This window comes from Penicillium roqueforti (assembly GCF_015533775.1).
Source record: "Penicillium roqueforti strain LCP96 04111 chromosome Unknown scaffold_09, whole genome shotgun sequence".
Taxonomy (NCBI): Eukaryota; Fungi; Ascomycota; class Eurotiomycetes; order Eurotiales; family Aspergillaceae; genus Penicillium; species Penicillium roqueforti.
Genome location: NW_024067573.1, coordinates 522,561 through 544,458, shown reverse-complemented (window position 1 = coordinate 544,458; position 21,898 = coordinate 522,561). Strand labels below are relative to the sequence as shown.

The window sequence follows — 21,898 nt, the reverse complement described above, 5'->3', positions numbered from 1 at the left end:
CGAGAGAGGGGCTGAGGGGTTGACCAGGCGGAGAAGATCTGCGCTCGCAAAAAGGGCCTAACTCACACAATGAACGCCTCGAGAGGAGTCAAATCCGGTTGATGGGAGAATTGCTATGCGATTTGAAGCTGCGCAAGTCATCTATGGGCAATGTCGAGCGGGAATATCGTGTGTACCTGACGGTGCGGAGATCAGCAGGGAGTTGCAGGGTGGGATAAAGCTCCTCTTACCGCTCCGATTTAGCGAACACCGAGGGATCGAGGCGCGGGCGAAACGAGCGTGTCGCGTGAGGAAATACAACCTAACAATGACCCAAACGAAAGATACAAAACTGTTGTACAAAAGGGATTTGGTAAGGGAGGAAAAGAGAAGAAGAGGAAGAGGGGGAGAAAATGGCTGGGAGTCCAGATCAGAGCGGGGATATCCTTTTAGGAGATGACTGTGCTCTAGTTTTCTTTTTTTTTTTTTTCTTTCTTTTCTTTCGATTTGTTTCTGCTTCTTTTTTTCTTTTTTGTTTTAGTCAGAAGTTTGGCAGTGACCTTTTGAATCTTTTGATCTTGCATTATTTACGTAGTGTATTCTCGAGGTTATATAATATGGGTTCGTTGCAAATCCATACACGTTGTGTATACTTCAACTATAGTATGTTGCCGACCACAACTTGACCACAGCAGATGATCGGCCAGCACTTACTCGGGAATTGATCGGGTTCCATTGATTGGAGAGCCTCTGTTGTCTGTACGACCTGGGCGCTTTTGTCCCGGGAAGAGCCTGGGGTAGTCAATGGGCTATAGCCCCCGCGAGGCCTGAAGAGGCTACGAATGGTCAATTTCATGGTGGACCGGGGACAGCCTGGGCTATACACGGGAGAACCACTGTGCTAGGATACCGTGAGGAGGGGAAGGTGGAATGCGCTGGTAGAGCGTGGCAGCTGCAGGTGCATTTGGCCCCTCTTGAATACTTGTGGAGAACTGATGGGACCCAAGTGCCCGAAGATGTGATAACAGATCGCCATCTAGAATGATTAGGCGCCTATACTCCGTACCTGATCCGTACCTGAATCCTGGGTAGGTTGTATGAAGTATTGGAAGAGATAGGGATTACCGGTATAGTTATGTTGGGGTAGTATATGCCAATATCAGAATGGAAGAAAGAAAAAATAGGGGCTCCATGGAAAAACGGTTAGCTCCTCGTCCATGGGTTAATTCTTTTTTCTTTGTTCTCGTTCCACGGGTCTGTGCCAATGGCTCCTTTTTTCCTTTTCCTTTTCAGCCAATCCAAGGTTCTTTTATACTTCTGGAATTTCTCGAACACATCGAAATCTGTTTTTAAACTTCCCCCATATCACACTCTTCACAGGCTTCCCTAAACGTCAGGACAAGCGGTGTAAGTGCCACCCAGCGCTGATCCCGCGTCGCTTGAAGCCCCTGATCCACCAAATAACAAGCATACCGATGGAGCGGGGATGCTCCAAACCCCAGTCATCTTTATTATTTATTCACACATCGGAGAGATCGCCAAACATGGACCACTTTTTCCCCTCTATCTATCGATGTATGTACTATCTGTTAAGAATCCCGATGGATTATTATGGTTTTCGATCTGAGCTGAGTACTCGCTACGGTCTGTGCTGTCCAAGTGATACGGAGTAAAACCTCGGTACACCGAACTCCCCAACTGTGCGCGAACTACTCCGTACGGAGTACGGAGTACTTACTTATAGATATGGTCCTGGTCTCCTAGCATCCAATAGTCACCATGATTGCACTCGTAATACCCACTAATCGCAGGCTTGAGCCTCGAAACCCACTTATTGACGCCCAAAATTGCACCAATTTTAATTACTTTCTTTCATGCCCGACGCCTGAGTCACCCCCCCTAAATTGACTGGCTGCCTCGGTTTTGATATCACGAATCACAATTCGAAATCATTCGTAAAATAGTCTTGGTAGAAGTCACTATGATTCTGCTTCCAAAAGTACCTGTGCAAATAATATCTGAAACTCCCTAGCCAGAAAATGGTCTCCGCCCCCTCTGTCCAACCAACCCCTGCAGGAAAAAGCCCTACAATAGGCCTTCTAGGCTGTCGATAACGGATATACCCCGGTCGATAACATTGCTAATGCTTTCGTCGGGATTATCTCCTCGGAGGATACTGTATGGAGTACGGAGTACATAGAACATATCGGATGGCGATGACCCCTGTCTGACCAACCACGTGTGGATGGCGTTGCATATACATATTTATACCTTCCTTTTGCTACAGCGATCAATACCATCTTCAAGTACTATGACAGATACATTGGACCACTCATTGCGCTGTAGCTTCGTGCACTGGATTAGAAATATGGGAATTCCCTCCGGAAAAGGCAAGATTGCGTACAATCTTGTGCCCGTGAAGCGAAGGGTGGCAATTTCGAAGTTGCGGTCAAACTGATTTCGCCACAGGCATCAAAAAATAATAATACATCGCACATGAAGGACCGAATGTTCCCAGTACTTGATAAATCATATGCCACAAAAGCAGTGCAACTATGGGCACTAATAATAATCTCAGTACTCCGTATCCTGTGAACGGAATGCCTAGCGCTTGGTATATGCGGTGGAAGCCTTTTTTCCACGTTGTCTTCTACGTGACCGCTTATTTACTATCTGGTGTTGTTATCTATACCATGCACTGCTGTAGATCGTCTCTCTCGAGCAGAACCGAGTCAATTCTGATCATTTGTCCGTGTCCGTGCAGGCGTAAATGTCCGGGGGGTGGCCTGCATGCGCAAAAGACCCACATGTACTACATACCATGTCAATGGACAAACCTTTGACAACCTGGCTCTCGTAAATCTAGCCCTGGACAGCTCTATACATTTGAGTAGTTGATACTAACATGAATCATTCTTCAAATCGGTTCACGTTTAGTGGATAGCCCAAGATCCGCTTCTCCAAGACTGCCTCGGAGTTAACGCTGGTATGCTCCGGGCCTTCGATTTTGTACCGTTACTTGATAAGATGGATCTAACTACAGATTCAGATAGATTAAGTTTTCAATAACGGATAAAGTACTCGGGAATGCCCTTTTCGTTTGCCCAATCCCCATTTTCAGTTTTCATTCTGGAATGATCTACTCCGTACCAAGGTCGTCTCAAGATATATATTAGAGATCACGAATTTCTGCCTCGTTACTATACAAAAGTTTCCACTATTGCAGCTACATCCTTCCCAAATAGTCATCAAATGGGAACAAGAGAGCTTCAAATCTCATTCCAGTCAAATTAACAGGCATGTCCGGAATCTTCAATGGCTATCCCTGGTTACACATCAAAAAGTCATCTATAAGGTTAAGGTATGTTGTCCCGTCGCCGAGTGATAAGCCCGGCAAGCCTACTTCATGTTATTATTCCCACTCATATGACACTTCTATAGCTATCATGTACGTATCCTTCTAGCTAGCCAATATATGAAACCCCGAAAAGACATAAATGATCCTCTTATCGTCAATGCCTCAGGCAACTATCAGCTCCAGCCCGCGGCTTATTAAGCCATCTCCAAATTACTCAAATCTTTCCCCTCCATGAGAATCCATCTTGCGAGCTTCTTTTTGGACAACTGAGTGGTTTGGTTGGGATATATTTCTTGATCGCTTTCTCTAAACCTCAGCTGTCTAGCCAAAATGCCCCCGCGCAAGAGGCCACAGCCCTCTGCGGCCAGTCGACCGCGACGTCCTTCAGAGGTAACAAAACTTTTTTTCCGTCGCAACTTCTGATGGCTATACTGACTCCCCTGCTACTTGACCAGGCCGGAAGCCACTCGGCGACTGACTCTACGAAAAGCAAGCGTCCGTCCGTGTCCAACCCTGTTCCTGAGCCTCACCAACATCCCGTGCCCGGAAAGGTTGAACCAGCTTCGGATTTCAAGGCTAGAGATCCATTCGATGCACTTTTGGAACCGTTTTACTACAATAAAGGGCTCACAGACCCTATCGATACGGCCAGGGACAAATGGAACCTGCTACCGGCATTCCTCAAGGTCAAAGGGCTGGTGAAGCAGCACCTTGACTCCTACAACTACTTCGTGGAGGTGCAAATGAAGAAAATTGTCGAGTCAAGCTCCACGATTCGAAGTGATGTGGACCACAACTTCTACATCAAGTTTACTGATATCTACGTTGCCTCCCCTCGACGAGCCGACGAGCAAGGCGATGGTGGAATTGATTTCGAGTCCACGATCACGCCGCAAGAGTGTAGGCTACGAGACACTACATACGCTGCACCCATTCTCGTTGACTTTGAGTATGTCCGTGGCCGGCAAAGGGTTATCCGACGAGCAGTCCCCATCGGAAGAATTCCGATCATGCTCCGCAGTTCTAAATGTGTGCTGTCGAATAAAACGCCTGCTCAAATAAGCGTCCTCAATGAATGTCCTCTTGACCCCGGTGGTTACTTCGTCGTGAACGGAACAGAAAAGGTCATTCTTGTACAAGAACAATTGAGTAAAAACAGAATTATTGTGGAAACCGACCCAAAAAAAGATATCGTCCAGGCCTCGGTTACCAGGTATGTCCCATGTTGGACCTTTCTTAATTTGCTATCCCTAACATCCACAGTTCCTCAAACGAGCGTAAGTCTAAGAGTTACATCGTCTCGAAAAAAGGCAGACTCTACGTCAAGCACAACGTACTCAATGAAGACATCCCAATCGTCATTTTGCTCAAGGCCATGGGCATCCACACCGACAAGGAAATGATGCAAATGGTTACTGGTGACGATAGTCTGTATCAAGATGATTTTGCTATAAATTTCGAAGAGGCAATCAACGTCGATGTTTACACTCAGCAACAAGCCCTCGAGTGGATCGGATGTCGCATCAAGATCAACCGCAAACAAGCCGCTTATCGCAAGACTCACGTTCAAGAGGCAGTTGAGGCCATTGCATCTGTTATTATTTCTCATATTGAGGTCAAAGACATGAACTTCCGACCCAAGGCTATCTACGTTGCTCACATGGCTCGTCGCGTTCTGATGGCAAAGAGTGACCCAGCCCTAGTGGATGACCGTGATTATCTTGGAAACAAACGACTGGAGCTGGCGGGTCAGATGTTGGCCCTTCTTTTTGAAGATTTGTTCAAGAAATTTTGTTTCGATATCAAGATGAACATCGACAAAGTCCTGAACAAACGCAATCGGGCCGAGCAGTTCGATGCCTGGACTATCGTGACTATGCATGGAAATCATATTACTCAGGGTATGAACCGAGCCATCTCCACAGGAAACTGGAGCTTGAAGCGTTTCCGCATGGAGCGTGCCGGTGTCACTCACGTTCTCAGCCGATTGAGTTACATTGCAGCTCTCGGTATGATGACCCGTATTAGCAGTCAGTTCGAAAAGACCCGTAAGGTCAGTGGTCCTCGTGCCTTGCAACCGTCCCAGTTCGGAATGTTGTGCCCTGCAGATACCCCCGAAGGTGAGGCATGTGGTTTGGTCAAGAACTTGGCCCTCATGACGCATATCACAACCAACGATGAAGAAGGACCGGTGCGAAACTTGATATTCATGCTCGGCGTCGAAGACATATCGAGTGTTGGTGGACAGCAGCTCTATGCTCGGGGTGCTTACACAATTTCTATCAACGGTACACCGACTGGTCTGACCAGACGCCCCAAGTCCTTCCTCAATGCTTTCCGAAGACTGCGCCGCATGGGCCGGGTTTCGGAATTTGTCAGCATTTACATCAATCACCATCAGCGAGCCGTCCATGTCGCCACTGATGATGGACGTATTTGCAGACCTCTCATTGTTGTGGAGAATGGCAAATCTCTTGTCAGTGTTCAGCATCTCGAGAAGCTGCGAGATGGAGAAATGGAGTTCGACGACTTCCTCGCGCAAGGGCTCGTTGAATACCTCGACGTGAACGAGGAGAACGACTCCTACATCGCCATCTACGAGAAGGACATCTCAAATACTCACACCCATCTTGAGATTGAACCCTTCACAGTCCTTGGAGCTGTTGCCGGCTTGATCCCTTATCCTCACCACAACCAGTCCCCACGTAATACCTACCAATGTGCCATGGGTAAGCAAGCCATTGGCGCTATTGCTTCCAATCAATTCCAGCGAATTGATTCCATTCTTTACCTCATGGTCTACCCACAAAAGCCCATGGTTAAATCACGAACCATTGAGCTGACAAAATACGACCAACTACCTGCGGGGCAGAATGCGACTGTTGCCGTGATGAGTTATTCTGGCTACGATATTGAGGATGCTCTGGTCTTGAACAAGGGATCAGTGGACCGTGGCTTTGGACGTTGCCAGGTCTTCCGCAAGTACGTCACGACGCTGAAGAGTTACCCCAACGGAGCCAAGGATTCCCTCAAAGGACCGACATACGAGAATGGTGTTCCAATCCGCAAGCACGCGCTTCTCGAGTCTGATGGTCTGGCTGCAGTTGGCGAAATGGTCAATAACGGCGAAAGCTATATAAATAAGGTCACGCCTAGGGTACAAAATTCGTTGGGATTCCCCGGCTCCGACATTGGCGGCGGAGATGTTATCGAGGCACCCATGAACTACAAGCTGCCAGATCCTTCCTACATAGACAAGGTCATGTTATCTGCCACTGAAGGCGAGACGCAACTCATCAAGGTCCTGACCCGACAAACCCGTCGCCCTGAGGTCGGCGACAAGTTCTCTTCCCGCCACGGACAGAAGGGTGTTGTTGGAATTATTGCAGACCAGGCGGACATGCCATTTTCGGACCAAGGCATCAACCCTGACATTATCATGAACCCTCACGGTTTCCCCTCTCGAATGACAGTCGGAAAGATGCTGGAGCTTGTCGCCGGTAAAGCAGGTGTTTTGTCCGGCCAACACGGCTACGGTACCTGTTTCGGCGGCAGTCCCGTCGAAGAAATGTCCCAAATTCTGATCGACAAAGGCTTTAGCTATGGTGGCAAGGACTACCTCACTTCCGGTATCACCGGTGAGGCTCTGCCTTTCTACGTCTTCACCGGTCCCATCTATTACCAGAAACTGAAGCACATGGTTCAAGACAAGATGCACGCACGTGCCAAGGGCCCCACTGCTACTCTCACTCGCCAGCCTACCGAGGGTCGTTCGCGTAATGGAGGTTTGCGTCTCGGTGAGATGGAACGTGATTGTTTGATTGCGTACGGTACTAGTCAGCTGCTGCTGGAGCGCCTCATGATCTCGTCCGATCGCCACGAGGTGGATGTCTGTGAAAAGTGTGGTTTCATGGGCTACTTGAACTGGTGTCCTGGGTGCAAGTCGTCTCGTTCCGTTGTGAAGATGGTCATCCCATATGCTGCCAAACTTCTCATTCAAGAACTTATGAGTATGAACGTTACGGCTCGCCTGAAGCTTGATGATGAGTTCCCTGAGATGAAGGGACGTTGAGCCCTGGATATAGCTTTGGGTTGATTGGAGTTTGGGATAATCAAAATGGGACATGTGCATACTTGGTCTTACGAATGAATGGCATAGCGCGGCGATTTAATATCATCTTTACCTAATTATTCTTTTGAGTAGCACGTAGCTGCAGCTACCACATCACCTTCGAGCAACAGAAACAACTCGGCAGTGGCCCTCGAAAAAATCAAATTTTATTATAAAAAGAAAGAAAAAGAAATCGGAGGAAAAGAAGAAAAGAAAACATTAGAGCATCAGAACATTTGACTCAAAAGCCACATGCTGATAGCGAGTAAACTGCTCGAGCTCGTCCAACACGTTGACTCTCGTTTCCAAAGCCTCGTCCAGATTCATAGGCATATCTCCCTTGTTTTTTCTATTATCAAGCGCCAGATCTTTCAAACCTTCCTTGACATCTGCCCCAGCCGGAAATTCCTTAGTCCAATCCACACGCTGCGGCGGGATATTGGCCGTGGAGATGATACGCATATTAGGATCGACAAGGAAAAACACCACGGCGCGCGTCCGCCCGGGCTTAGTCTTGTCCTTCAATTCGAAGTTCGTGAATCTGTGTTCTACATTGCTCGGGTACATGACCACTCGACCTACGTTGGCGCAGATCGAGCCTGGGTATTGGATGGCCGGCTCGCCGTTTTCCAAACCGTAGACTTGTTTCAGCCAGATAAAGTCGTTTGGCTCGTGCTCGATTTCTGTGAGCGTGTCGGACTCTGCCATGTTGCGGAATTGCATGGACGGGTCCTTTATGTTGTCGTGCTCGTATGGTACGAATGCTGCGGCGCAGATGTGCTCGTTCTGGTTTATCGTTGTGTTATTATCAAGCACTGTTTGGTTATCGAAGCTTTTGAACTCACCATCGAGCCCTCGACGTGCCAGTCTGTCTTGAAAGTCGGATTCTCCGGAGTTAGATCAATGCCCAACACACGTGTGATCACCTGCAGTCCATGGTCCTTGTAGTCCCGGTTGATATCGACACCGCGTTCAATCCGAACGGGACTGGGCAGGTCCTCGGGCAATTTGTCCATCAACCAGGGTGGTACTGCCCAGGGAATGAACTTGCCTGCGTCGGGTTGGATGGCACGGCAGTTCTGCATTCTCCACTTCTCCATGCGCTCGTCAAACTCACTCTGCGCCTCTTTTGGTTGAATCGTAGGTGCCTGGGCAGCTATTTCCGCTGGGACTGGGTAATATTCCGCCTTGTGGTACTCCATTCGGGCACGGGAATGGAGCATGTCCTTGAGGGGAGTCAAAGTTGCGTTCCACTGCGGAACGAGACAATTGAAAATCCGCTCGAAGAGATTGTAGAGGCCCCGGTGTTTTATTGGATGCAGATTGTTGATGTATGTGGCTATGTGCCATTGTCCATCATCACCGAGTGACCAGTCTGAAGGGAGAAGCTGGTATTTCCGGCTGTAGGGCCGAACCTTGATGTCTGCCCGGGCCAAGACGCGCCAGGCAATGTCTTCTCTAGTTATTCCGGTATCTTTTGGAATTGGGATCACTTCACCCTTGCCGGCAAACTTGAGGCAGTCCTCGACCCCAATAACCCTGTCGGTAAGAATACGGGAGCTGCCGTAAATGAGCGGATACAATGCCATGGAAATGAGGTCACGCTGTTGGCTTAGATGTCCTGGATGGTAGTACTTCATTTCTTCCAAATCGTACTCTAGGACCTCGAACTGGGATTGCATTTCACTATAGAGTGAATCAGGCAGATTTGTGTCGGACTTGGTGACATCGCCGTTGTAAAGGGCGACTACATCTGTGGTCTCGTAGATCATGGCTTTGAATTGAAGCTCGTCAATAATCCATTCAACCATGTTGAGCGTAAGGTCTTTGCCACTGTTTAAGGCCGCCTTCTTCCACTCCTCTTGTGTGGCGGGATCAAAGATCTAAAACCATTTCAGCGAAATCATCAGTATCGGTTGTATTGAGAACGACTAACCTTTTTCCACCACTCATGAATATCGGTCAGTTGCTCCATGAACTCTACCATATGCATCTCGCGGAGGGTCAAGACGGGTAGGCTATGATGATGGGTTTCAGCATTGAGCCCCTCTCGGGTCTTGGGGATTCTACACTTACTCCACGTATCCTGCTTGGATATCTCTATCATCCAGCGCAGATGGAAACATACTCCGACTCTCGATACCATAGATGTTTTTCTCCGTCGGAGCAAAGTCTAGCGGCCTGTTGAATCCCGGAAGAGCGAAACGGGTGTCTTTCTCCGCCATGGTGTTGAGGTAGCTCGGCTGGTGGGATTGGTGTTGGAACATCGTGGCGTTTAGTCAATAATAATATACCGAATAAAGTCTCCAAGATTGATATGATAATGAGATGACCTATTTTGCTCGGTCAGAGTAAGACAGGGCCAACGAAGGAAACCAAAACCCAGTTTAACGAGGTCTATTGTGAAATGGCCTGCACAATATCAGACAAGCACCAAGATAAGTGAAATAAGATGATTGAGATGGGAAAATACTTGAACAGATCAAGCCGGGAGCAGTGGAACGAGGGCCGAAATAATGATGCATGGCTGTCGTCGTCTTTGATTCTGGGGTATATTGCAATGGTTGATGTCCTTGAGACGGAAGTTGCGGAAATTGGCTCCGGGCCTTTCAGCACGTTGGCTCTAACAAATCAGCCTGGATGATGTTTAGATATCAGTCATAGTGATTTAACCCCAATGACCATGGAATTGCGAAACTTTGCTGCATGGTTAAATCAGAAGTCAATTGACATTCAAAGGTTTGGAAGGAAATCCCTGGATATATATTCATTGGCAGAAGACTTGGTGAAGGAGAAAAAAAAAAACAGTTATACATGGAGGCAAGCAGATGTATATATTTGTCGCACAGTACCGTGTCTATCATGTAACGTTCCAGTCTTCCTTAAGCCAAAGCAAAACCGAAAGGCAAAGGAATGCTCATCACACCGACACCAAAGCTCCCAAGTACTCTCGAACAATGCCCCAATACCGATCAGGCTCAGTTCTCATATGTCCAACATGAGGGGAGTTCTTGAACACTTCACGGCGCACCACCCAACCCTCAGCCTCGGCATTTACCGCATGGGATTCCACATCGCGCCAGTCCACTAAATCATCCGTATCTGAGTATATATAGCAACGACTGAGAGTTCCGTCCGAGTTAGCCGCTCGTACCAAAGAGGTATCATTGATGAGCTCCCGGGCAAGGGATATAGGATCCGGAAACATAGAAAACGAATGGATCAACTTGAAGAGAACCAAGAAAGCAAAAATAAAGCCTTTGCCAAGCAGTCGCAAGATCCACATCTGCGGAAGCGCAAAGGAGAAAGCCTTGAGTCCTGCTCGTAGGCTCGGACTGCCCGGTGCGCTATCAAGGATCATTGCCGATATGGGCAATGGGGTCCCTGTCGCATTCTTCCAGGCTTGCAATAGGTGTGTTGTGCTCGACATGCCCCCATTTGAGAACAAGTGCACAAATACTGGATTCTCAGGTGTCACTAGACCGCGCATTGCTTCCACGGCTGGGGTGACGCGGGCTCTCCGGGTCTGGGCCCTTAGACGCCAGATGAAGTCACTTGATGAGCTTCTGACGAAGATAATTCGCGCTGATGGTACTAGCCCTCTGTACTCGACCACATACTTTGCTAAAGCGCGCGGGGGTGCATTCATCCAAAAAGCAATGAATATCACTGGCCTATCCGCCTTCTCGCTCGGGTTGGGCGGGTCTTGGAGATAGACTGACGGGGCTAGTCTGATGAATGCCCCCAAATTGGTTTCAGGTATTGTGGCCATGATGCAACCCCCAATATCTGGTGTGAGATCAATAGTGTGGTCCAGTTTCAGGCCTGTGCACGGCGATCCTCGGCTTGCCAAGAGCTATGCGCGCTAGCCGAACTAAACGTGCCGTTTCTGACCAGGACCATAACTTACCTGCAGTTCAATTCACATGCAGAGATATATAGGAGGCATGCTTGATCGTTCCGAAGCATCCCAACCCTTGAGTGTTGTAAGAGTCCTCGATATCCGCTACATATGAATACCACTGATTGTAAAACAAAGACCAGAAAGCGGAGAAGGGGACTGCCTACGAGAAATATGAAAATAGTGGGGTTTATTGCAAGGCCTTTTGTGTATTCAAGTGAAGGTAAAAAAACTCCCCCAACGCCATGTTGAACCTTGCTATGCCCTTGAAGGAAATCTCGCTGCGGAATCTAGAGACTTCCACTATCTAAAAGCCCAGGGGAATCGTGAAAGTGTAGGTTTAAATAGGTTGTTGCAGACATTAGTGCTTTCCCAAAGTTCGACCCCCACCGTCGGACTTTTTAGTGTTTTCCTTGCTCTTTTGGCCCTCAGTTTCACTCCCCGAGGGGGTGGCAGAGTCGGACAGATCCTTTCGCTTCCCACGCAAAGTTTTTCCAATTCCTTGGAACTTAGGCTGGTCATCTGGGACAACCAAACCATTCTCATCACGGGGTTTGACGGGTTTGATTGCATACCCGAAGAAGAGTTGATTGGGCGGGAGTCGAAGTGGTTGCGGGCCGTTGATTCTTCGGGTTGGAAGCGGATGTGAGGAACTTGAAGCACCTGGAGTAGGAGTAGAAGGGTTAGGGGTCGGAGCCTTGCTGCCCTTTTTAGCGTTCAGGCGCTGTCCTCCAGACAAAAAGTTGGATGATGCCGCACGGGCACCTGTGGCAGCAGAGGTGGCCTCGGGGGCAATGGCGGAGTAGTTGATTGATTGTGCCATGGTGCCATGGGGGTGTAAAAGTCCACCAGCTGGAAGCTTCCCACCGCTAATGACGCTACCGGGTGTGCTGGTCCCGCTAGTTCGCTGTGGTTCTTCGAATCCAACCGGAGCGGCGAAATCAACCTCCAAGTCGGTCTCTAGAACGGACACAGCATTCTTAGTCCCAGAAGGTTTTGTCTCCAGCACTGCCATCTCATATACTTGATCATTGTATGAAAAAGTGAAGACGTCGCCTTTGGAAAGGCATGAGAAATTCCGAAAGGCGTTTTCTAGCACAGCTTTCGGGTCACTAATATCGAGGAAGGAGATCGACTGTGCTTGGAGTTTGATGAACTGGCCAGGAGGGAGGTCTGTCGATTTGATTTGAAGAAGATCGCCAGGTTCCAGTAGTAATGTTTGCATCAGCTGTAGCGAACCGAGTCTTAGTACAGTTACAACACGTTGACGAGTCTGTCTTACTCACCCAGAATGGCAAATATATTTTTCCCTCTTCAGCAATAAACTCAAGGACACCTGCATGCGTCATCCTCTCTTTCGCACCATTATGAAGCTCGAATAACATCGGATAAGTAATGTGAAGTCGGGTAAGCTTGTCCAATGCGCTGGGAGGCATGATGACCTTGCCACCGTGGTTCACATTCTCTCTTTCAGGACCAGGAAGCATCGCCACTGGGTAGCAGCGATAGTATTCATCGAAGCGACGGGACGTGGCGCCCGGGCGCGCCATACCGGCACCTAGGATTCCATCCATGGGGTCATCCGACCAGTAACCAGGTCGGTACTAAAGCTGTTAGTTAGTAAGGTGAAGATCGGGGGAGTCTGAGTTGACTCACCATGTCAAATTAATGTGGTTTTAAAGACTGAAGATGGACAAAGAGAAAAGTGTGAGACGGGTTGATTTGAGGTACAATATGCCGCTCTTTGGATCGCCATCGGTGACGCAGCTCGCTCCGCCATGATTTTCCGGTCCGACCCCGGACAAGGAAACCAGCTCTCTTAGAGGTGATTTACCCTTCCAATTTGCTATCTTTCTCGTTTGTTTTCAACCGAAATCGCCCCAAAAGCGCCATGTCCAGTTCATTGCCACGCCCCAAGCGCGCAGGCGAAGATTTCGCCAATACCCACTACAATGACGACGGCGAGGATTCCTCAGAGCACAAGAAGCCCCGCTTCGACCTTCGCAATCCCTCAGCTCTTGCAGCTGATGCGCCCGAAGAAGACGCAGTACTGGACGCTGATGAGATTGGCAGACGTGGCCAAAGAATAAGACGCAAGGCGGTCAATCTCGAGGGTTATGATTCCGACAGCGAGAACGAGGGGTTTTCTGCGCGCAGAGAAGAGAAACCCATACGCAAACAAGCCAAGGAAGATGCGGAAGATGATGATATGTTCGCCGAGCTACAAGAGGACTTCGGCGAAGAGGAAGTCGACGGCGACGAGATCATAAACAAGAAAAAATCCGTTCGTTTCCTACGAGACGACGAGATCGAGGGCCAAGTCGCTTCTTCAAAAGGTGGAGGAGCACTTCATGTCGATCTGAGCAAGGGTGCAGCCGAAATTGATGAGGAGGAAGATGGGAGTGATAGTGAAGTCGGGGAAGAGGAACGCGCACGAATTGACGAAGTGGTGGACGAGGAACTTGGTGCGGGTGGGAAGAAAAAACACGCACCTCTCCTAGATGCCTTCAACATGCGAACAGAACAAGAGGAGGGCCGATTTGACGACCAAGGCAACTACGTCCGCAAAGCAGTAGACCCCGATGCGGCCTACGACTCGTGGCTGGAGGGTGTTTCTAAGAAGGACATCAAGAAAGCCAAAGAAGCTGCCGAGCAACGCGATGCAGAGCGCAAAGAGAAAGACAGAATGGACGACAGCGTTTTGACAGCGGATGCCCTGAAGACGATCATCACTCACCTCGAACGCGGCGAAACGACACTCGAGGCACTGGCCCGACTGGGCAAAGGGCTTCACCGAAAGCCCAAGTGGCAAAACAAAAAGAATAAGAAGAAGAACGCCGTCGAGGATGTCGAGATGACGGATGAGAACCCCAATGAGCTGGCTCGGAAGAAAGCAATTGATTCTATCACTGGCGCCGCCGATATCTTAATGGGCCGCGGTCAAATAGATATCTATGACACAGAGCGCGAAATGCTCACACGGCAGTACCGCAACGACACGGGTGAGGACTGGATCGACCCTCCTGCGGAAGGAATGACTGAGCAAGGTCCGGCCATGTGGGAATATCGATGGTCTGATGCTCGAGATGGAGGGGATGCCCATGGGCCGTACGATAGCGCGATGATGGACTCATGGAAGAATGCGGGCTACTTTGGCGAAGGTGTTGAGTTCCGTCAAGTTGGAGATGTAGGGCAGTGGAGCGGCACTGTCAGTTTCTTGTAATATAATCCCCCCATATCAGCTACGACATTGCCTTGGATACACAAAATACCATTTATGAATGAAATATTAATATCAGATCCCCCAGAACAGAGGACTGCAATTGAATCTCAAAGGCCAAATAAACACAGCAAGCGCCAGTCCTATCATACATCGTTTGATGCGACAACGAAATAAAAATCAAGATCCAGTGTAGTTTTTTCGACCCGCTTAACTGCCCACCGAATAGCCCAGTACTAAAACACGTAACCCAATTAAGAAAGCTCCATGGCGTCGCCATTGGTAGCAGCAGTGAAGCTAACGGTACCTTGGTCACCGATGAAGCGCTGCTCATATTGATTGACGAACTTCACACTCCGAGCAGGGTCGTAGAACAACCGGAAGCTGCGTTGGACGTCATCAACACTGACCTCCTTCGCCTTGCGTTTTTGACTCAAGAGATGCGAAGTAGTAATAATGTTGCTGGCATAACGCAGATTTGACTCCTGACCAATCTTGGTGAGAAGGGCGAGAGCATCAGGCGAAAGATCAATCTCTTCTTCCTGCGCTCGGATGGCGAGGATTTGACGGATCTCGTCACCAGAGTACATATGTGTGCTGACGATAACAACCCGATCGAGGAAGTCAAGGGGTAGACCGTGAGGAGAGGTATAGGTGGTTCCGCGGATGCGTGCCTGGCCGCGATTGCTAGCCATGATGACGATAGGGGCCAACTCAGCCTCAAGGGCACGATTGATGTAGGAGTAACACTCGATATCAAGCATGTGAACCTCGTCAATGAACAGAACACCAGGAATAATCTCTGCCTTACCCTCTTCCTTCCATTCAGCCACCTTGGTATTGATCTGGTCCCGAACTTCACTCCGAATCTCGCCCGTATCGCCGGAGAAGAGAGCCAGGAAGCCTTGTGAACGCGAGTTAATGACGTCGATCTCGTGGAGGCTGACGGTGTGGACGATCTCCTTGCGAACCTGGAGTTCGCCTTCGGGGCATTGGACAAACTTGGTATCGGCGCCCATGGCGTCGTAGTCTCGAGAGCGTGCGTATGAGCGACCGAGCTTGGTGATCTTGCCTGAGGACTTGTCGATCGAGATTACATCTCCTGCCATTACTCGTTCCTTTGTCATAGAATCAATCATCTTGGTTCCCATGTCGTAAATCGTTTCCATGTCCGTAGTCTTGATCGTGAGCTTTCCTTGTTTATTGCCCTGTAGGTAGTCAGTATCCAATGTTATGAACTCGTTTGCATAGAGAATCCACTCACGCCAGTAACACTCCGGTCAATTTGAATCTCCACAACTTCACCTTCAATGATTTCGCTCTCTTCCTTAATGCGCACACCGATGGACCTCCGGAATGCCTGGGTCAGGGCTTCTGTCTTCGACATCTCCATTGAGAAGATTTCAGAAGCAGCAAGCATGGTGAAAGGTACGTCCGGCCCGAGAGATTGTGCCATGCCCATTGCAATTGCTGTCTTTCCGGTGCTAGGAGGTCCTGCGATCAGAACAGCGCGACCGGCAATCTTGCCTTCCCTCACCATCTGCAGAATCACCGCAGCAGCCTTCCGGGCCTTTTCCTGACCCACAAGGCCTTGGGATGATGCCCGAGGTTGAAGAGTGTCTGCATCGACACCAAGGCCTCTGATATGCGAATGGGCGGCGATGAGGTTCAGTCCCCGGAGCTCCTTGCTCTCTGCGACAGTCGAGATTGGCTGTTTTGGTGTCAGCAACCGTGAGGTTATTACAGAAGAATTGTAACTCACCACAGCCATATTTGAAGATTTCCAGAGTGAAATTTATTCTAAACTGGAAGATTATGTTGATAAATGCGCCAAAGCTCTAGCAAAGCAAAAGAAGAGAGGGCAGATCGCAGACCGAATTATATTGTCACCGCCCGGCAGAATAATTCCTGAAAGGAATGGTGAACCCGCTTGACCTCATTTCTGCTTTGTTTTATTGGCATGGCTTCAATTCTACAAATTTGGTGCTTATAACACGTTCTATGAGACATATCTAGTTCCCTTGACTACCTCAGGAGGAATATACTGGGCGTTTTTAACAATACCTCACATCCAAGTCTTCATACAGTGGACGCGTTAATATTGCACCTTAAGCGTTCCATTTTAGGACTGCCGTGTAGACTTCGTCTCACAAGTCGACCGCCGAAACACTATACTTTAGTTCTGCTGCGAATACGATGAGTATTTTGCAATACATTCATTGCAGGGAATATGGCCAGCAGAATGGATGTTGACTCTCCGAACCTCAATCCCCGCAAGCGACTCTCGGGCCTACTTCTGCTTGGGTCATCCCCGACCAAGGCGCAAGATCCTCGGCTTGCCGGTGCTGTTAGGCAATCAGTTGATTCCCAATCGTCAACTGCTCAACAGGCACACCTAAACCTCCCCGCAACACCCGCCCTCATCCAGAAATCCCCTGCGAAATCGCTCCCACAGGTGTCTCCACTCTCGATTCCTAACAGCGCCGCGGGACCTACGTCAATAGAAAGCCCAAGTGCGCCCATTCGTCAAGGTGCATTGTTCATCTCTGATTTGGTCAACTCATTGATCAAAGTGAACAAGTGCGAGGAAGAGAAAGAGAAACTCCAAAATGAGATAGTTTCTATCACCAAAAACCTACAGAGGGCAAAACAATCTCAACAATTTCCGAGCGTCATCGCTCTCTTCCAGCAGCAGCTGGACGCGGCCAAAAATGAATTGGACATCCACGTCAAATCGATCATGCAGCATCGATTACTCTCCAATCAGGCGCAGGATAATTTCAATTCGACGTTGTCGCAGTACAAGCCTCAATCCCAGCTTGAAAAGATACCTGAAAGGGTCGGGAATCTGGAGTCCACAATCAAGGAAATGAGGGAAGGCCTAGGCCCAACCAGCAGCGGCGATAATCCAATGAAAGGAAATGCCGAATTCGACAGAGTCCAGACGCACATGCGAAGCCAGGGCCAAGATATCGATGAACTCAAAAGAAACCTGGACAAAGTGCAGCATTCCCTAGAGAACCCGAATGGATTGGACGAGGTAATGGGATACATGAATAGGATTGCGAACTCAGTCTCCCATCAAATGAAACGCAATGGTCAATTCACGAATAAAATCTCAGAACTTGAGGATGAAGTGAAGGCTGCCGACAAGAAGTTTGATGACAAGATCTCCACCGTCGAGAAGATGGTTGACACCGTCGAGGAAGAATTGAGAAATTCCAACCAGAAGCTGGAGACCAATATCTCGGATCTTGGCGGCAAATTAAAAACTGCGAATGAACACGCTGAGGGCAAGCTTCGTGACATTGAAAGCAATCTCAGGTCGCTCAATAATAAACGACATGATCTCAACAATAGCGCGTCGACTCAAATCTCACAAATTGAAACTGACCTGGAAACCCAAAGGCAGGAGACCACGGCGCAAATAACCGCTCAAGAAGATCACCTGGCCTCACTCAGAACCCAGCAACAGAACATCGATAACGGCGGTGGGCCCTCGTCAGAAGCAACACCAACTCCCCACAGCGGGGTGCTTACAAGAATGGTGTCCCTGGAAAGAAGAGTACAGGAGTACACAACTTTTCTCAACAAGATTAAGGACCTCCATCATGAGGTGGATGTCGCCCGTCTGGATGAGTTGAGCGCTTTACGCAGAAACCAAGAGTCGAGCCAGAAATCACTGGAAACCAAACAGCATGAAATTTTGAGAAAGGTGCAGGACCTGACCGCAAACTCCAAGGAAATGAACACCAATCAAAAAATATTCGCCGTGGGCCTTCACCAACTTAGGACGAGTTTGCCTGAGAGCTTGCAGCGCCTCCAAAACGACCTCAAAAACGGACTAGATGCATTTGAAACCCGCCTTACTCCAGTCTCCGACCTTCCTCGGGCTGTAACAAAGTGCGAAAGTAAAATTGAATCTCTCTCTAGGGGCATTCGGTCATTAGAAACACGGTGGTCCAACATTACTACTGGTGACTTAGTCAATTCTATGGCACATGCCATGCAGCAAATGTACCCCTCTGTTGATAAACTCAGTCATCAATTGACGGCCTACCAGACTGAAATTGACGGCAGAATTTCTGCGCTCCAGAGAGATACAGAGACGTTCAAGGCAGATACGAATCGATTCAAGGCAGATACAGGAAATGCCCAGGCCTGCGCAGCAAGGTCTCAAGCAGCACATGTGTCATCCGAGCAGCTCCAGACCTTGACTCGGTTGCCGACTTTGCTCCAAGAGGTTAAAGGCCTTTCCGACAAGATTGCACCGATTGAGAAAGCAATCAAGGAGCACAGTGATGAGTTTCAGAGAAATCTTCATCAATGGAGTGATTTATCCAACAGGATCTCCGCCCAAGACGACACCATCGGAGGCATGGATCAAACGGCCTCTGAGCAGTCTGCACAATTTGACAACATCAATCAGTCCATAAGAAAGATCGATCCATTCATCGGTAAGATTGATGCTCATTTCTCGGCACTCGAATCCGTCCAAAAAGCGATCGCCGAGTTAAGAAAAGCCGCCGAGGAGAGAGACGCTACCACGAAAAATGGTCTTGGCAATATCTCGATGAGGCTAGAAAGCCTGGAAGGTCGGAACAAAACCGAAGATGAAGTTCTCAACGAACTTCGGAAACAGATGAAAGACTTGGAAGCCCGAAGCACAGCGGAGAAAGCGGATCTTGGGGTACTCAGGACAAAGCTCAAAGAGTTGGAAGGTCATAACGCAACCGAAGAGAACGATTTCGGCAAACTCCGGGAAAAGGTGAAAGCCCTTGAAGAGCGGGAGCCTCCGGTATCTTTGGAGAAATTCACTGAGCAGGGGGATGAGGTGAAGATGTACATCAAACGTCTGAGGAAAGCTGAAGATACTTTCAAGGCGCTTGCAGGGGGAGCAAAGATTTCCGATATTCTTGATAGACCAATGGAGGAGCGCATCGATGGACAGGAAACTCCTCAATCACAACCAAACGGCCGTGCTTTTATTCCAAGACTTACCACAACCCCCAAGACAGTCCCCATGGGCCCTGCTCTAGGTTCATATCAGCCAGTGCAGGTCAACGGGAAGGGTCCGGCCGAAAATTGCCCACCAAGCGGTTCGAAGTCAAATCACACTGCGATGCAGGCTCGACAGCGCTCACAAACGCCCAGTGGACCCAGCTCCGGTCATCCGTCGCCGTATCCTGGCAAATCCGCCGAACCCCGTCAGGTTCAACATTTGAAAGGGAAGCGACGGGTCTCCTCTGTAATAGACTCCGATGACGAAAGAAACACAACCGAATGCTCTTCGGTAATTGACTATTCGCCGGCTCCTAGCTCTTCTGGTCCGTCATATTTTGCTTCGGGCTCCAACAGAAAAGACAAGAAGAGGGCAAAGAAGAGGGCGGAGCAGGCAGAAGATCTGTTTTATTCTTCAAGCAGACCAGGCAAGAAGCGAAAGCGGAATAAGCAGGATGAATGAGCAGGTCCAAACCTGATCTCCTAGATATTATGTTCTCACAACTATCGCCGTGGGCTCGTTCTTCCCCCTCCGTCACTCTCGAATTACGACTTCCCACGTGAACCATCGATATCTATGCAATCCAGCTTTAAGAGGAAGCATTATTAGATACGTCTTCGCCACACGGTCGATAGGCTCAAAGCCGGGCGATCTTCTATTCAAATCGATATTACTCAGCACACCAATGAGTGAATTATTACTGTACAATGGAGTTCTCTAGTACATATGCGTCTAAATTCTAAGTCACGTGACCGATATCCCACCCCAATAATGCCGTCCCAATTATATCGACTTCAAAAACTTCACGACCGCTATTATCATCGTGTAAGCCATAAACTATTATTAATTATTGACAATAGGGAATTACCTTGGCGAAATTCTTCCGGTTTCTCAGAAATGAGCCAGTGACCCGCTTCGACGTCCACAATCTGCGCGTTGGGGAAAAACTTTTTGATAGCCGGCACGGTGTCGTCCGAAACATACTTAGACCTAGTGCCACGAACAAAGAGCGTCGGGCCATAATAATGGAGGTTATCGGATTCCTTGAAAGGAAAATCAGCCATATTATTTAATGCACCGCCGATGATGGATAGCGGCACTCGGGACTTCAGTGTGTTATCTTCAGAGCGTATCAAGTTGGTGAGAAGGAATTGGCGAATTGGAAGAGACTGGGTAGTGTTAGCATGCTAAAAATTACCGAAGGGTACCAGGCTCATTGCCACGCCTTCTCCTCTAGTTGAAAAGATGACCACCCCTTACCTTCTCATAATGCTCGAGAATTTTGTTAGCATCGGATTGCGTTGACACCTTCTCATCTTCGATTTTCTGCATGCCGCGGATATATTTGTGGAAATCGCTCTGCAGTGCTGCATTCACCGGTGCGTTGTCAACGGGGATTAAAGCTGACACGTATTCGGGGGCGCGCAATGCTACCGCCATTGCCACTTTGGCACCCCTTTGCCAATTGTTAGTATGTGAAGAGCACTTGAGCTACGGTTGGCATGGAGTATGATCACATACATGGAATGCCCGATCAGGACACATTTGTCCAGTTTGTGCTGTTTGATGAATTCCTGTACATCCTCCGCCATGACGCCGTAATTCTGCTCGTGGGCATGGAAAGAATGGCCATGGTTACGTAGATCCTGTACAGATTTGTTTAGGATTCTAAAATGACGTTTTGTTCATGTCTTTCCGGGGACGAGCGGAAACTCACCAGTGCGAAGATCTGGCATTTCAGATCCCGTGCCAAAATCCTAAAAGATATGTAAGAAAAGGAAGTTTGATTATATATCTGGTCCCGAAACATACTTGCTAATACTCCGGTTGTTCTGTTTTGACCCAAATAAACCGTGTAGAAACAGGATAGGGTCCCGGACAGCTTCGCCTTTTTCCGGACCAAAGACCTGATATGCCAGCTTGGTCTGCAGTATCCGGGCTGTGGAGAAAGCCCGGATACCTGGAGCACCGCGTGCAACAGTCCGGAGAGAGAACATGTTCCGATTTCAGGTTGAGAGAATGGCAAGTATCAAGCGATCAATGATTGGAAACCTTGGAAATACCGCCCGGGCCTGCGGGCCAGCTTCTTGCTGACTAATCTACTTTCATGGCCTCGGGGGCCCCAACGTTGGAAGGCCCCGGGCCCGGCCTACACTCTCCCGGGGACTCGAAGGCCGGGAAGGAGGCGAGTCCTCGATCGGGGCCTTGCGCCATCAGGGGCGCACTTTCCAAGGGACATTTAGGTACAATTGTCGGCCTCAAAGGCGCGCGGCCGGGGCGGCCCGGCGGGGGGGGGGAGGAGGGGAGGGGCCGGGGGGCGCGGGCGC

At 49.1% G+C, this 21,898-nt stretch overlaps 8 protein-coding genes across 8 annotated transcripts; 3 read left to right on the top strand and 5 right to left on the bottom strand.

Annotated features, from left to right (window-relative positions):
- Positions 1–3,667: 3,667 nt before the first annotated feature.
- Positions 3,668–7,409, top strand: LCP9604111_4555 (DNA-directed RNA polymerase III core subunit RET1; the record flags this gene model as incomplete). Its single annotated transcript, XM_039072267.1, has 3 exons — positions 3,668–3,727; positions 3,793–4,550; positions 4,601–7,409. The coding sequence occupies 3 exons, from the start codon at positions 3,668–3,670 to the stop codon at positions 7,407–7,409; spliced, it is 3,627 nt and encodes a 1,208-aa protein (XP_038929597.1).
- A 258-nt stretch (positions 7,410–7,667) lies between these two features.
- Positions 7,668–9,715, bottom strand: LCP9604111_4554 (DUF4246 domain-containing protein; the record flags this gene model as incomplete). Its single annotated transcript, XM_039072266.1, has 4 exons — positions 7,668–8,234; positions 8,294–9,331; positions 9,385–9,466; positions 9,525–9,715. 4 exons carry the CDS (start codon positions 9,713–9,715, stop codon positions 7,668–7,670), a joined length of 1,878 nt encoding a protein of 625 aa, XP_038929596.1.
- A 653-nt stretch (positions 9,716–10,368) lies between these two features.
- On the bottom strand, positions 10,369–11,220 carry LCP9604111_4553 (TMEM53 family protein; the record flags this gene model as incomplete). The annotated part of the gene is made up of 1 exon (XM_039072265.1): positions 10,369–11,220. One exon carries the CDS (start codon positions 11,218–11,220, stop codon positions 10,369–10,371), a length of 852 nt encoding a protein of 283 aa, XP_038929595.1.
- A 490-nt stretch (positions 11,221–11,710) lies between these two features.
- Positions 11,711–13,008, bottom strand: LCP9604111_4552 (polyubiquitin-binding protein UFD1; the record flags this gene model as incomplete). Its single annotated transcript, XM_039072264.1, has 3 exons — positions 11,711–12,577; positions 12,636–12,953; positions 13,006–13,008. The coding sequence occupies 3 exons, from the start codon at positions 13,006–13,008 to the stop codon at positions 11,711–11,713; spliced, it is 1,188 nt and encodes a 395-aa protein (XP_038929594.1).
- Positions 13,009–13,240: 232 nt separating this feature from the next.
- Positions 13,241–14,572, top strand: LCP9604111_4551 (GYF domain-containing protein; the record flags this gene model as incomplete). The annotated part of the gene is made up of 1 exon (XM_039072263.1): positions 13,241–14,572. One exon carries the CDS (start codon positions 13,241–13,243, stop codon positions 14,570–14,572), a length of 1,332 nt encoding a protein of 443 aa, XP_038929593.1.
- A 251-nt stretch (positions 14,573–14,823) lies between these two features.
- Positions 14,824–16,340, bottom strand: rvb2 (RuvB family ATP-dependent DNA helicase reptin; the record flags this gene model as incomplete). The annotated part of the gene is made up of 3 exons (XM_039072262.1): positions 14,824–15,777; positions 15,834–16,280; positions 16,332–16,340. The coding sequence occupies 3 exons, from the start codon at positions 16,338–16,340 to the stop codon at positions 14,824–14,826; spliced, it is 1,410 nt and encodes a 469-aa protein (XP_038929592.1).
- A 471-nt stretch (positions 16,341–16,811) lies between these two features.
- LCP9604111_4549 (uncharacterized protein) lies at positions 16,812–20,033 on the top strand (the record flags this gene model as incomplete). Its single annotated transcript, XM_039072260.1, has 1 exon — positions 16,812–20,033. One exon carries the CDS (start codon positions 16,812–16,814, stop codon positions 20,031–20,033), a length of 3,222 nt encoding a protein of 1,073 aa, XP_038929591.1.
- A 321-nt stretch (positions 20,034–20,354) lies between these two features.
- On the bottom strand, positions 20,355–21,568 carry LCP9604111_4548 (uncharacterized protein; the record flags this gene model as incomplete). The annotated part of the gene is made up of 6 exons (XM_039072259.1): positions 20,355–20,383; positions 20,440–20,740; positions 20,832–21,027; positions 21,093–21,217; positions 21,289–21,328; positions 21,384–21,568. The coding sequence occupies 6 exons, from the start codon at positions 21,566–21,568 to the stop codon at positions 20,355–20,357; spliced, it is 876 nt and encodes a 291-aa protein (XP_038929590.1).
- Between the last annotated feature and the right edge of the window lie 330 nt (positions 21,569–21,898).